Source organism: Bos grunniens, chromosome 25, assembly GCF_055505025.1.
Source record: "Bos grunniens cultivar Pamir isolate PY7600 chromosome 25, Bosgru_T2T1.0, whole genome shotgun sequence".
NCBI lineage: Eukaryota > Metazoa > Chordata > Mammalia > Artiodactyla > Bovidae > Bos > Bos grunniens.
In genome coordinates this window covers 21,735,489-21,749,364 of record NC_141189.1, presented here as the reverse complement: position 1 = coordinate 21,749,364, position 13,876 = coordinate 21,735,489, and the positions used below count along the sequence as shown (strand labels likewise).

Here is a 13,876-nt window from a genome sequence, read left to right as displayed (position 1 = left end):
GGGCCCGGGTCTGGCCACTTCTTGTCCTTGCTTGGCAGGTGTGGCCTTGGGGTTTTGCTCTGGGGTTTCCCAAAAAGAACTCTTGTGTGTATTAAGGATTTACATGGATTAAACAATCATTTGATCCTTTCAGTACCCATATGAGGCAATAATATTCTAACAATAATTATTAATTATTGTTAGTATATATTAATATGCTATTAACAGCATTTATTGTATATGCATTTATTATACTATACCATTATTATTATAATATACTAATAATAGCAGGCTTATCATGCTAGGCAGGCACTGTTGCATGTGCATTACATATATAAATTTTTTTACATATATATATATTCTACATATATATTATATATATATAAAATAATTTAATCCTCATAACAATACCAAGATGTAGATGCTATTATTAAGAATGAGGAAATTGGGGCTTATAGACCCTAGTCCAAATGCCTCATCAGTGTTCCTAAGTCCCTCTTTGTATCTGGCCTTAATCCCCTTTGTTGCAGCTGGGGCTTCCTTACCTCTTATCCTGATCTCCAAGGTCAGCCACGAGGCTTGGCCTCAGACCTGGCCCCAGAGGACAGGACAGACTGACTCTTTGCAAAGATGACCAAAGTGACCGCTCACAGTGACACTTTCTCTCCCAGTCCAGTCTGCCTAGGTGGATGAGGACACAGGATGGCTGGGGGGCAGCCCAGTGTCCAGCTCCGTGTCTGAGAGCCCCGAGCAGGGTGTAGTTTTCCCTTTCGTCCTAGACACGGGAATCCACCATCCCCCCTGCCCACTCTGTCCAGCTGACCCCATGTACTGCTCACTCCAACCCTCCTGTCTGGCGGGGGGCTTCTGCCTGCGATGGAGAACTTGAGGAGTCTTTAAGCCTCTGGAGGGACAGATGGACAGACAAGGCAGCCGGGGGTGGGGGCGGTGGGAGCACAGAGAAGGAGGCCACAAAGGCATCAGTCCCCAGCCCTGGAAACCCCATTCCAGAGAAACCCCAGATCTCGTTTTGTGCAGTGCCATCACCAGTCTGGACAGAGACCTTGGCAAAGTCCCAGGCCCTGGTCAGGCACTCTGCCTGCCAGCCCTGGCCCCACCCTAGCCCACCCTGGAGAGGGCCCCCACCTTCCAGGTGAGACAGTGAGGTCTGAGTGAATGTTGGACACTTGGCCCAGAGCTCCGTGCTGACCCACTGCCCCCGATCTTGCCCCAGACCCCCTCCTCCCAGCTGTGCCATTTCATCTGCCACCCACCCCCGCGCACTCCCCGCTTCCTCCCGCGAGGAGCCTGCAGGTTCTCAGGGGAGAACGGAGCACCAGATGCAATGGACTGGGAAGGAGCAGGCAGGAGAGCAGGGGAGAGGATGCGAGCTCCTTGGCAAGGGTGGGAGCGGGAAGCCCTCCAGAGGAGGACTTGGGAAGCCTGGCAGGAGAGCCGTGACAAGCGACTGCTTCCATTCTCCAAGTGCCTAACGGCATGCTGACCTCCCCACCTTAGACACAGGAGCAACAGGAATAAACTGAGGCTCGGAGGGGAGGTCTGGCTCCGGAACACATAGCTCGTTTCTGAGTGGACTGAAACCAGGTTGGACCTGAAAACCCAGAAATTATAGATTGATCTCATCCAGCCTACAGGGGCCTGGTCCACTCCCCCACTTCCCTCACCCCCACCAGGGGACATTCCATAGAAGGTCACTTCCTCTCCTTTGCACTGAGCACTTGGATCACCCTTCTCACCTTCCCTGAGTGTTTCCCTCCAGGACGAAGGAGCACAGAGCGAGCTTGCCTGCTTTCTCTTCTGCGTCCTTCCATGCAAATGGCTTGGAAGGCTGCTGGCAGCCTTGTAACAAGAGCTTTCTTAAGAGTTAGCTGTTTTTTGTTGTTGGGGGGAAACAGTGGACACATTTGGGATCTTAGTTCCCTGACCAGGGATCAAACCCACGCCCACTGCTGTGGAATCACGGAGTCCTAACCATTGAGGGAAGTCCCTGAGAGAGAGCTTTAGGGTTGGAACAACCCCGTGTCATCTGTGGGGCTAGCCTCAGAGAGCTGGGTTCTGGCTTGAGTCCTTCTGTGGGGACAGAGACAGGGAAGGACAGCCACCTCCCACCTCGAGGGGGTAGGGGGAGGAAGCTTAGCCACCTCGCCACCCTTTTCCACTGGAGGGGCGCCTCCTCAGCTCCCCCAGCCCCTGGCCTGGGCATCCAGCGCCCTGGGCCCCAGCCCCCTGGGCGGAGGTGGGGACATCGCCTTCAAGTCTGCCTTCTCTCTGCCCCTTCCCACCCCCCAGGCCTGTATTCGCTCCTGCTTCCAGGAGCACATGATTCGGGAATGTGGTTGTGGCCACTACCTGTACCCGCTGCCCCACAAGAGGAAATACTGCAACAACCAGGAGTTTCCGGACTGGGGTGAGCGGGGAGCCCCTCAGGGACCGGCCCCCCCAGCCCGCTGGGCCTCTGCCCACAAAGGCTGTGCCCGCAAGCGGCGGGTGGGGGGCTCCATGAGTCCTCACCATCCATGGCCCCTCTCGCCCTGGTTCTCCTCACCCCCAGCTCCCTGATGCTTTCAAGTGTACACGTGAAACGTGTAAGTTCAGGAGAGAGTTTGTCTTTGAAACCTGAAGTCACCAGAAGGGGAGCCCCTACTGGACTCACACTGAGCCAGGGTCATCCAAACACCGATGGATGTTGTCAGTGGCAGAGGGAGTCCTACCACCTGTTAAAACTAATGTGTGTGGACAGGAGGGAAGAACTTTATCCCTTCCAATACTCATCCCTCCCCACGTGACCTGCTGGCCCTAGCCTGCCCCCCACCAGGCTCAGGGGTGACAGGTGGAGGGAAGGCTGCTCTGATCCTCCTGAGCTAGGGCTGGGGTGCTGGGGAGGAGGTCCCTCTGGCCAAGCTGGGGCCAAACGGCTAGAGAGGGGGCACCCAGGGTGGGTGATTTTCCTTGACAAGGGGAGTTTGGATCGAGACAACGCTCCCCACTCAACCTAACCACAGGCCTTAGGTGGCTCAGGGCCAGGAGATCAGAGGGCGGCCGGAGGCTCAAAGCAGAAAACCTGGCTCAAAATCTCTCCCCCCAACCCCCTCCCACCCAGCCCATTGCTACTCAGCCCTGCGCATCAGCCTGGCTCAGAGGGAGACCTGCATCTACGCCTGTAAGGAGTCCTGCAAGTGAGTCCACCCAGACGGGATGGGCGGGGCGGGTGTGGAGGCGGGGCGGGCGGGGACAGTGACCATGGGCTGCCGTCTCTCTTCCAGTGACACTCAGTACAAGATGACCATCTCCATGGCCGTCTGGCCTTCCGAGGCCTCCGAGGTGAGTCAGGGGAGCGGCCAAGCTCCTGGCCGCCCAGCTTTGGATGGGAGGCAGGTGTGGCCAGAGGTCTGCAGGCTGTTGGGAACTCTCCTCCACTCCCGCCCTGCCTCCTTCCACCCGTGTCCCCCAAGGACTGTGCAGGGGACATGGCAGTGAATGGGACAGACCGTCCTTTGCCCTTTCGGAGCTTACTTTCCAGCTGCAGAGACAGACGATATACAGAAATAAGATCATTTCCAGGGGCTGTGTAGGGAGTAAACCAGATGCTGGAAGGGTAACTGGGGGAAAGCACTTTAGACAGGGTGGTCAGGGAAGACTGCCCCCTCCCCACCTCTCTAAAACGGTATATTTGAGTTGAAACTGGAGGATGGGGCTGAGCCAGCCTGGGAGGGAACAGCAAGTGTGAGGGCCTGCGGTGAGAACTGAAGCAGGGAGGCCGGGCCTATGGGGAAGAGCCTGGAGACCCAGTGCCTTTCCCCTCTCTCCCTGTGCGCACACACAGTCCCCAGGGCTGTGGTCTGCCTCCCACGGGTAGCAGGGCCCATGGCTGGGAGGGGATGCTGCGGGCACTGTTGTTCTCAGCTGCCTTTTTGGGTTCCAGGACTGGATTTTCCACGTCTTGTCTCAGGAGCGGGACCAAAGCAGCAATATCACCTTGAGCAGGTGAGCTCAGAGTCTGGACCGGCCAGGGAGGGCAGGAAAGAGGAGAAACCAGAGCCTCGGGGGAGGGGCTTGGACACAGGGCAGCTGCTCAGACACCTTCTCACACTGGTCAGATCCAGAAGCAAGCCTAGAGGAGGAAGTACTGGGAGTGAAAGAGAGGCCAGCCAGTGGGGCACAGAGCCTACCATTTCCTAAAGGACAACCTGTTCATTCATTCATCCACGCCTCCGGTCCTTTCATCCTTGAACCCGTCCACCCATCTATCCATCATCCATCCTTTCAATCGTCTCCCCATCCATCTATCCACTCACATCCATCCATCCATTCACCCTCCATCATCCCTCCTTCCCTTCTTCCACTCATCCATCCACCCACCCAACCTCCATCCATTCATACATCTTTCCATCCATTCAACACAACCAGGCATTGAGCACAAGAAAGACAGGAGCTTTCATTCTGTCAGGAGCTTCGAGTCTAGAGGACAGAGATACATGAACAGGGCTTTGGTGGTGGTAGTCTGCACAGTACACTTTCTCAGGGAGCCCAGCAGAGAAGGAGGCCCCTTCTTCCTGAGAGATAAGGAAGATCTGTATAGGGAGGTAACCCTTGAGCTAATCCCCTAAGGAGGAGTAGTAACTGTTTAGACAAATAGGAAGAGGCGCTGATGTCCCAGCAGAAGGCTGGAGGTATGAGAGAGCATCACCTTTCTGAGGATCATCAGGTGTAAGGGGGAAGCCCTCTTGACCACATTTCCCTGCCCCGGGTCCCCTGACAGCGGGCCAAGGCCTAGGACTCTATGTCTAGTCTACTGTACTGGGAGTGGGTGAGGGGATCCCAGAGCCAATCTTTAGGACTGTCTTGGCCCCCAGGTCCTTTGGAGAACTGGTTCAGAAAGAGATGCATGGAATGGGTGAGGGGCAGAGGTGCCTTTTCTGGCCCCAAGGCCTAGAGGGGCCCTTCCTGGTTCTTGTTTGGACTCTCCACTCCTGGGAGTGGGCACACGGGAAGCTTGAGCCAGAGGAGGGTACCTTTGCTGTGTGTGTGTGTGTGTGTGTGTGTGTATTGGGGAGAGGGCACCAGTTCCCTTTGCTGCCTCCTGCAGGAAGGGGATTGTCAAGCTCAATATCTACTTCCAAGAATTCAACTATCGCACCATTGAAGAGTCAGCAGCCAATAATGTGAGTCTCGGGGCTCCTGACACCTCAGCCCTGCCTGCTGCCCCTCCACCCTGCAGCCTGAGGGTGGGGAGGATCCAGAGCCCAGCAGAGGAATTAGGAAGGTCCCTTGTTTGCATCACCAACTCAATGGACATGGGTTTGGGTGGACTCCGGGAGTTGGTGATGGACAGGGAGGCCTGGTGTGCTGTGGTTCATGGGGTCGCGAACAGTCGGACACAACTGAGCGACTGAACTGAACTGAACTTGTTGTTTATGGGTTTCCCTGGTGGCTCAGATGGTAAAGCGTCTGCCTGCAACCCGGGAGACCTGGATTTGATCCCTGGGTCTGGAAGATCCCCTGGAGAAGGAACTGGCAACCCACTCCAATGTTCTTGCCTGGAAAATCCCATGGACAGAGGAGCCTGGCAGGCTACGGTCAATGGGGTCACAAAGAGTCGGACAAGACTGAGAGATTAACACTTGCTTACTTGTTGTTTAGTTGCTCAGTCGTGTTCAACTTTTTTGCAACCCAGTGGACTGGGGCGCAATACTGGCAGGCGGATTCTTTAGTGCTGAGCCACCAGGGAAGCAGGAAGGTCCCATAGGCACTCCCAGATTACTTCCCTGGGCTGAGATGATCACCTCTTCTCCCTTTCTGGCCACCAACTCACCTCACAGGAAGCCGTGAGGTTGGGCTTGAGGCAGAGATCTGTGGCCCAACCCCCCAACTGCGGTCAGGCCCTCACCCCCCTGCTCCCTGCAGATCGTCTGGCTGCTCTCAAACCTGGGCGGACAGTTCGGCTTCTGGATGGGGGGCTCGGTGCTCTGCCTCATCGAGTTCGGGGAGATCATCATCGATTTCGTGTGGATCACCATCATCAAGCTGGTGGCCCTTGCCAAGAGCGTGCGGCAGAAGCAGGCCCAGGCTCGCTACGAAGGCCCGCCACCCACTGTGGCCGAGCTGGTGGAGGCCCACACCAACTTTGGCTTCCAGCCAGACTTGGCCACACCCGGCCCTGACGTGGGGGCCTACCCCCATGAGCAGAACCCACCCATCCCGGGCACCCCACCCCCCAACTACGACTCCCTGCGCCTGCAGCCGCTGGACGTCATTGAGTCTGACAGCGAGGGGGATGCCATCTAGAGCCTGCCCTGCCCCTCCCGGCGGGCCAAGAATTTGGACCTGAGCAGCGGAGACATCGCCCAAGGCCAGAGTCCAGGTCCCTCTACAGAGAGGCTGGCAGCTCTTGGCCAGCCCCAGGCTGAGGGCTCTGAGGAGTCATGGTGCTGGTATGGATACAGGAACTGTGTTCCTGCCCACACCCCCAACCTGACTTGACCCTTGGCCTGGGGTCTGAGACCCAAAGCACCGTTCCCTGGAACCAGGCCACTTCCCTCCCAGTGCCAGTCACCATCTGCCCCAGAGTTGAAGGCAGGTAGGCACGCTGTGCCCTCTGACCCCAGAAGGAGCCTTCTTTTCCTTCCTGCCTCGGCTGACCTGGTGAATGGGTTGAGTGAGGGCAGAGCTGCTGGAAAGCAGGCATCAGGGTCCTGGCAGGTAGCACATGTTTTGTTCTGGAAAATAAAAGTGGAAAACATAGAGTCTAGTTTTCTTCTTTGTCTGGCTGAGCATCCAGAGCGCCCTGATACATCTCTGGAGGGTAGAAGGGCATCAGTGCTGAATTAAGAGCAGAAATATGGCCAAGGAGAGGCCCAAGCTGGTGATTAGGTTTCTTTCAAGTTGTCCCTGAAAGACAACTTGACCCTGAAAGACAAGTTGTCCCTGAAAGCCACAACAGTGGCTTTATGCCTTTTTCAATGTTGTCCAACTTATTTCTTTGGGTTTCCAGAACCAAGAGAGCAGGTAAGGTGGGATAAATTCTTAAAACTGGCTTAAGCACAAGCATCTCTGGCAGCTCAAATGATGTCTGTTCTCTCTGCCTTCCCAGGCAGGCTCGCCTTACATTATAGCAGCAAAGGGCCATTTGCAACTGCAAACTCACATCTCCAGCTTAGCAAAGCCAGCTAGGAGAGAGCCTCTCTTTCCCAACTGTCTCAGCAAGCTCCCAGACTGTCTCTCATTGGTCACTGAGTGGGTCACATGCCTACCTCTGAACCAATCAGTGTGCCCCATTGGTAGGCGGCTGGAATTGATCAGACCCTGCCCATACCCTAAGGCCCCTTGGCCCCTCCGCAGAATCACATGGTCTGAGGGTGATGGGGACATGGTTCCTAGGGGCTCCAGAGAAAATATAGGCCACCAAGTAAAACTGGAACTTTTTTTTTTTTTAATATTTAGTTACTTTTGGCTGCCTGGGTCTTTGTTGTGCACACGGGCTTGCTCTAGTTTTGGCAAGGAGGGGCTACTCCTCATTATGGTGCATGGGCTTCTCATCATGCTGGCTTCTCTTGCTGTGGCCAATGGGCTCTAGGGCGAGCAGGCTTCAGTAGGCTCCAGAGCACAAGCAGTGTAGTTGTGCACTAGCTTAGTTACCCTGTGGTGTGTGGGATCTTCCCAGACCGGGAATCGAACTGGTGTCCCCACACTACAAGCATATTCTTAAACAATGAACCACCAGGGAAGCCCCAAACTGGAACTTTAGATAGGCAAATTAATTTTTTAGTAGACATCCATGTAATATTGAGGGCATATTGTACTAATATAATCAAGAAAACAAACCAGTCAATCTTAAAGGAAGTCAACCCTGAATACTTATTGGAAGGACTGATGCTGAAGCTGAAGCTCCAATATCTTGGCCACCTGATGCAAACAGACGACTCATTGGAAAAGACTCTGATTCTGGGAAAGATTGCAGGCAAAAGGAGAAGAGGGCGGCAGAGGATGAGATGGTTGGATAGCATCACCAACTCACTGGACATGAGCTTGAGCAGACTCTGGGAGATAGTGAGGGACAGGGAGGCCTGGCATGCTGCAATCCAGGGGGTTGCAAAGAGTCAGACATGTCTTAGCAGCTGAATAACAACAACATTATACTAATTAATCATTGTTTTTCTGAAATTCAAATTTAACTGAGCTTCCTGTGTTTTTCATTGCTAAAGATGGCAACCCATAGCCTGGTGGGCTACAGCCCATTGGATCGCAAGAGTCAGACATGACTTCAGTTCAGTTCAGTTCAGTCGCTCAGTCATGTCCAACTCTTTGCGACCCCGTGAATCGCAGCATGCCAGGCCTCCCTGTCCATCACCAACTCCCGGAGTTCATTCAGACTCACGTCTGTCGAGTCAGTGATGCCATCCAGCCATCTCATCCTCTGTCGACCCCTTCTCCTCCTGCCACCAATACCTCCCAGCATCAGAATCTTTTCCAATAAGTCAACTCTTCGCATGAGGTGGCCAAAGTACTGGAGTTTCAGCTTTAGCATCATTCCTTCCAAAGAAATCCCAGGGCTGATCTTCAGAATGGACTGGCTGGATCTCCTTGCAGTCCAAGGGACTCTCAAGAGTCTTCTCCAACACCACAGTTCAAAAGCATCAATTCTTTGGGGCTCAGCCTTCTTCACAGTCCAACTGTCACATCCATACGTGACCACAGGAAAAACCATAGCCTTGACTAGACGAACCTTTGTTGGCAAAGTAATACCTCTGCTTTTGAATATGCTATCCAGGTTGGTCATAACTTTCCTTCCAAGGAGTAAGTGTCTTTTAATTTCATGGCTGCAGTCACCATCTGCAGTGATTTTGGAGCCCAGAAAAATAAAGTCTGACACAGTTTCCACTGTTTCCCCATCTATTTCCCATGAAGTGATGGGACCAGATGCCATGATCTTCGTGTTCTGAATGTTGAGCTTTAAGCCAACTTTTTCACTCTCCACTTTCATCAAGAGGCTTTTGAGTTCCTCTTCACTTTCTGCCATAAGGGTGGTGTCATCTGCATATCTGAGGTTATTGATATTTCTCCTGGCAATCTTGATTCCAGCTTGTGTTTCTTCCAGTCCAGCATTTCTCATGATGTACTTGGCGACTAAACAACAACATGGCAATACTATCAGCCTCCCAAAGAGGAAGCAGGAGCCATTGTCAACGAAGCATGGGATCTGGCAGCTGCAGACAGCTGACCACTGCAGGGCCCTGCCGTCACCTGCCAGCTTTGATGGTGAATGAGTGTGGGCTTCAGAGCCTGGGACCAGGGTGTCCCAGCCCTGCTGGTCTAGAACAGCTGAGTCCTTGGCCTGAAAGGCAAACAAGCTGTGCTCCCTTTCAGTGCCCATTCAATGGCACCTGTGGAGGAAGGCGGCACGACTCCAGTCAAAGGCAGCATGGTTGAGACTGAGTGGGGCAGGTCTGGGGGAAACCAGGTTTCCCAGCTCAGAGCCAGACCAAGTCTGCCGGCTGGAGTCAACAATTCTTGGTAATTATCAGACTTACTACCACGACTAGGGCTGTTATTATTAGCAGTGGTAGTTGTCACCACGCTCACTAGTATTTGTTGTTGTCTTTAAACAATGACTGTATTGTATCAAACACTTACCGCGTGCCAGGCACCAGGCCAAGTGTACACTTTGTAAGTCTTATTCCATTGAATTCTCATAACCACTGAGAAATATGATCATCCCATTTTACAAGTAAATAAATTGAGGCTTGGAGAGGTAAGGTACTAGACTAGATTGCTATTACCGTAGGTGACAAGGGCAAGACTCCAGCCTCATCCTCTTGCTGCTATAAGAATACCAATGATCATCAGAATAGCAGTTCCTCAGAGGAGCCCAGGGCTTTCATATTTATTATCTCATCTGAGGCTACGGGGCAAAGCAATGATTATTATCTAACTCTTTTTACCAGTCTTTTGGTCACAAGTTAATTTGAATTTGAGTTAAAAAGGGAATTCATTGGTTCTTTAATTAAAGTCCAGCGATTTCAGGCAAGGCTGTATCCAGGGGTTCAGCTAAATCTAGTGATTTCTCCAGCTGCTGGCTTTATTATCTTCTGTGTCGACATCTGTCTTACACACTTTCTCTCCATGAGCTTTTCTTTCCCTTTTAGTCCCAGAATCCACTCCCTCAGCTCAGCAACACAATAGGAAGAAAACTTCCTAGCAAAAATTTTGAGAATGAGGCTCATTTGGATCAGCCTGGGCCACATGCTAATCCTGAACCAATCACTGCGACTGAGGATGGGAGATGCTGCCCAGCCTGCCCAGAGGGGCCTATGGCAGATAGCCCCTTACAGACTCTGGTGAAAGGTTTTGCTCAGAGACATGTGGGAGCAGGAGTGGGAGGAGCTTCCAGCCCCCAGAGCTGCTTATAGATGGGAGAAAAGGACCAGGTTGATGTGGGCATTACTTGCTAGTCTCTCCTGGGGAGTACGGAGGGCTGGAGAAAGATGGATGATGGTCCCACCTCTGAGAGCAGGCTCTGAGTCAGGCAGACGGTCGTCACTCTCCCCTCCGGATCTAGAGGGGAGACGGGTTATCGTATTCCACCCTGGGGTCCTATCAGAGCCTGAAAAATTAGCAGTTCCAAAATTGCCCAGGAATGGCGCTCTGTCATTCCCACCACTATCCCCAGTGGAAAGGTGAATTACAGGTGCGAGAGGACTATGAAAGTAGCATCTACTATACACCTACTGTGTGCTGGTAGTGTGTTAGTTGCTCAGTTGTGTCTCTTTGGGACCCCATGGACTGCAGCCCGCCCGGCTCCTCTGTCCATGAAATTCTCTAGGGAAGAATTCTGGAGTGGGTTGCCATTCCCTTCTCCAGAGGATCTTCCCCACCTAGGCATCCAACCCCGGTCTCCCACATTGCAGGCAGATTCTTTACTTCTGAGCCACCAGGGAAGCTCTTCATTTCATCTCAAGCATTCTTCAAATAACCCTAGGAGTTAGGTACCATTATGACCCTTGTTTTCCAGATTTGGAAACAAGGCTCAGAGAGATGAATGACTTTCCCAAGGTCACACAGCTGGACGGTAGCAAAGCTGGAATCAAGCCTGAGCCTGTCTTAGTGGCACTCACCGACACTGGCAGAGGTCACTGCAAAGAGGTTTCCACTTCAAAGCAGCACTTTCTGCCTTCCAGGTCTCCAGCTCCCACTTCGAGAGAGAAGCCAGGCTTGATCCCCGCCATGGATGTCTGTGATCCACCACGTGAGAAACCAAAATATTTTTCTCGGTGGAAGTTTGCAGCTAATGCTCTTTTAGGGCCAGCCAAACCGTTTCCAAAGGTATGGGGAACAGAAGGTGTGGGAATTCCCTGGGAGACAGACCCAGAGGGAGACACAGCCCTGGCAGCCCAGTGGGGCTGTTTCAAAGGCTGAGATCACAGTGGTGCCACTCCCAAGGGGCTGGCACGGGCAGGCTGACCTGGGTGGGATTAGGTGGAGCCAACACCTCTGGGCTCCCAGCCCTGCACATGGCCGCTGAGTGACTCTGGGCAAGCCCCTTAGATCTCTCCAAGCCTCAGTTCCTTTGTGCGTGAAATATTCCCGGGCTCCATGTTCCGGGAATGTGAGGCAATTGGTAGGAGACAAGGAAAGCCCACCCAGGCTCAGAACATGGTGCAGCTCAATTCAAAAGGAGCCTGCAAGGGACTCGGCTGCCTGCCCTTCTCCCAGTTTTCAGGCGGCAAGAAATCCTGCATGGTCTAAGCCAGGGTTTCTCTACCAGAGGTGGTTTTGCCTCCTGGACCATGTCTGGATGTTGTTGGTTGTCATGTTGGTTGTCACAACTCGGGCATCCAGTGGGTAGAGGCCAGTGATGCTACTCAACATTCCACAGTGCACAGGACGCCCCACGGCAGAGCTGTTCAGCCTGGCGGACGTCAGTCCTGCTCCTGTGCTCCCAGACTTGCTTGCAGCTGGGGAGACACCTGGCGACCCAACATGGCCATGAGGCCTGGGAGGAAGTCAAGGGTGGGGCTCTGGGAAGGCCTTTGCCTCCCCAGTGGAAGGGATGAACTGCTGCTTGGCCACCCCCTCTCTGCCTCCTTTCTCTCTGGATGCGGATGCTGTACCTAGTTGCAGGAGGATGAGGCACCACGCCCATAGTGCAACGTCAAGATCACAGAGAGGCTGGTCCTGACTCGGTCCAGCCACTAAATAGTGCCCATAGCCACCACCATTTGACTCTCTGTTACTAGCAAAAATCAATTCTTATTTAAGTCACTCAAATTACATTTTTCTGTTACTTATAGCCAACTAAAATCTTAACAGATGCAGAAGCTATTGACCAAAAAAAAAAAGAAAGAAAACCTGATAGAGGGCTTCCTGTGGCTCAGTGGTAAAGAATACACCTTCTAGTGCAGAAGACTCGAGTTCAGTCCCTGAGCCAGGAAGATCCCACGTGCCACATGGCAACTAAGCCCTCGAGCCACAACTACTGAGCCTGTGCTCAAAAACCCGGCAACCACCACTACTGAACCTACGTGCAGCAACTACTAAAGCCCCGCACTCTAGAGCCTGTGCTCTGCAGCAAGAGAAGCCACTGCAGTGAGAAGCCTGAGCACCGCAACGAAGAGTAACCTCTGCTTGCTGCAACTGGAGAAAAGCCCGCGTGCAGCAACAGGGCTTTTCGGTCAAAAATTAATTAAAAAAAAAGAAAAAAGCCTGACAGAATCTACATCACCTGGCGAGTTTTTTAAAAAAGGGAAAATCAAAGTCCTTACCATGGCTTGCAGGACCTGCTATGATCTGCACCTCTTTCCTCCCTGACCTTATCTCCGGCTTCCCACTTCCACTGCTGACCATGGACATGCCCAGGGCCTGATCCGCCTTTGCCCTCAGCCTGAGCACTCCTCAGAGCTCGTCACCACGCACAGCCCTCATCCTTTAGGTCCTGGGGTTGCCCGTCCAGCTCTTCCCAGGCCACTGCCCCCTGACGCCCTCTGGGCCCCCAGCACTAACATCTTGGATGATCTTAGTCGGAAAGGAAAGTAAAAGGCTCCCCGTCCATAGTATTCTCCAGGTAAGAATACAGGAGTGGATGGCCATGCCGCTCTCCAGAGAATCTTCCCAACCCAGGGATCAAACCTGGGTCTCCCACATCGCAGGCAGATTCTTTATCACTGAGCCACCAAGGAAGCCAGACCTCAGTCAGTTTACCTGCCAATTCTCTCTCCCTCCCTGCTTCAGCCTCCTTCCCAGCCGAATCCCCAGTGTGGACAGCCCAGTACATGGGAAGCATCCAAATATTCACTGAGTAAAAATGGAAAGAAAACGGCCTTTTTTCATTTCATGGTATTTATTAACTGCACTTTCAAGATGGAATCATTTTTAAAAATTATCTGAAAATTCCTAATAAATAATTTACCTCTAATTAACAGGCTTTTTTTTTGATTATACAAATGAACCAAGTCCTTTCGAAACAAGTTCTGGCCAATGCCAGGTGGATTTTTAGAGCAAGACCAGTCTGGAGAGTTCTGTGGCCCCAACACTCTTGTCAGCAGGAGCATGGGGGTCAGTAGTCCACACTCCGCATGGTGGCCACCGTGGTGGCGAGGCGACGGGGCAGGCCTTTGCTGACCTGTCTGTAGTCCTCGGGCTTGGCCTTCAAGAGCATCACGATGTTCTGGAGGGTGCGGGACGGCTGCAGGCCCAGGGCGTCCATCACGTTGATCAGGTAGTCTGTGGGGTGGGAGCAGACGAACACAGACAGACAGACTCAGCACCAAGCGGACGAGCCCTAAGGGCCTCCCCATAGTAAGAAACAAGATGTCCCCCAACCCCCCCAACGCTGGCTGCCAGATCTGCTCTCAGCCCACGGGCCTTCACTCTGAGGGTGTTT

The 13,876-nt window shown here is 53.0% G+C and overlaps 2 protein-coding genes across 7 annotated transcripts in view; one reads left to right on the top strand and one right to left on the bottom strand.

Moving 5' to 3' along the window:
• SCNN1B (sodium channel epithelial 1 subunit beta) overlaps nt 1-12,697 on the top strand; it is a 78,682-nt gene extending 65,985 nt beyond the window's left edge. For 4 of the 5 annotated variants that reach the window (XM_086375310.1, XM_086375314.1, XM_086375312.1 and 1 more), the window contains 6 exons: nt 2,290-2,407; nt 3,101-3,176; nt 3,264-3,321; nt 3,923-3,984; nt 5,087-5,162; nt 5,905-6,741. In XM_086375310.1, coding sequence (XP_086231436.1) covers nt 2,290-2,407; nt 3,101-3,176; nt 3,264-3,321; nt 3,923-3,984; nt 5,087-5,162; nt 5,905-6,285 — 771 coding nt within the window. In that variant the 3' untranslated portion in view covers nt 6,286-6,741. Of the gene's footprint in view, nt 1-2,289; nt 2,408-3,100; nt 3,177-3,263; nt 3,322-3,922; nt 3,985-5,086; nt 5,163-5,904; nt 6,742-11,174; nt 11,320-12,287 lie in introns of those variants that run through there. The other variant, XM_086375311.1, reaches the window with a different exon arrangement.
• Nucleotides 12,698-13,314: 617 nt separating this feature from the next.
• Nucleotides 13,315-13,876, bottom strand: part of COG7 (component of oligomeric golgi complex 7) — a 90,180-nt gene continuing 89,618 nt past the window's right edge. For both annotated transcript variants that reach the window (XM_086375308.1, XM_086375309.1), the window contains one exon: nt 13,315-13,716. In XM_086375308.1, the coding sequence (XP_086231434.1) occupies nt 13,550-13,716 (167 nt within the window). In that variant the 3' untranslated portion in view covers nt 13,315-13,549. The remainder of the gene's footprint in view (nt 13,717-13,876) is intronic.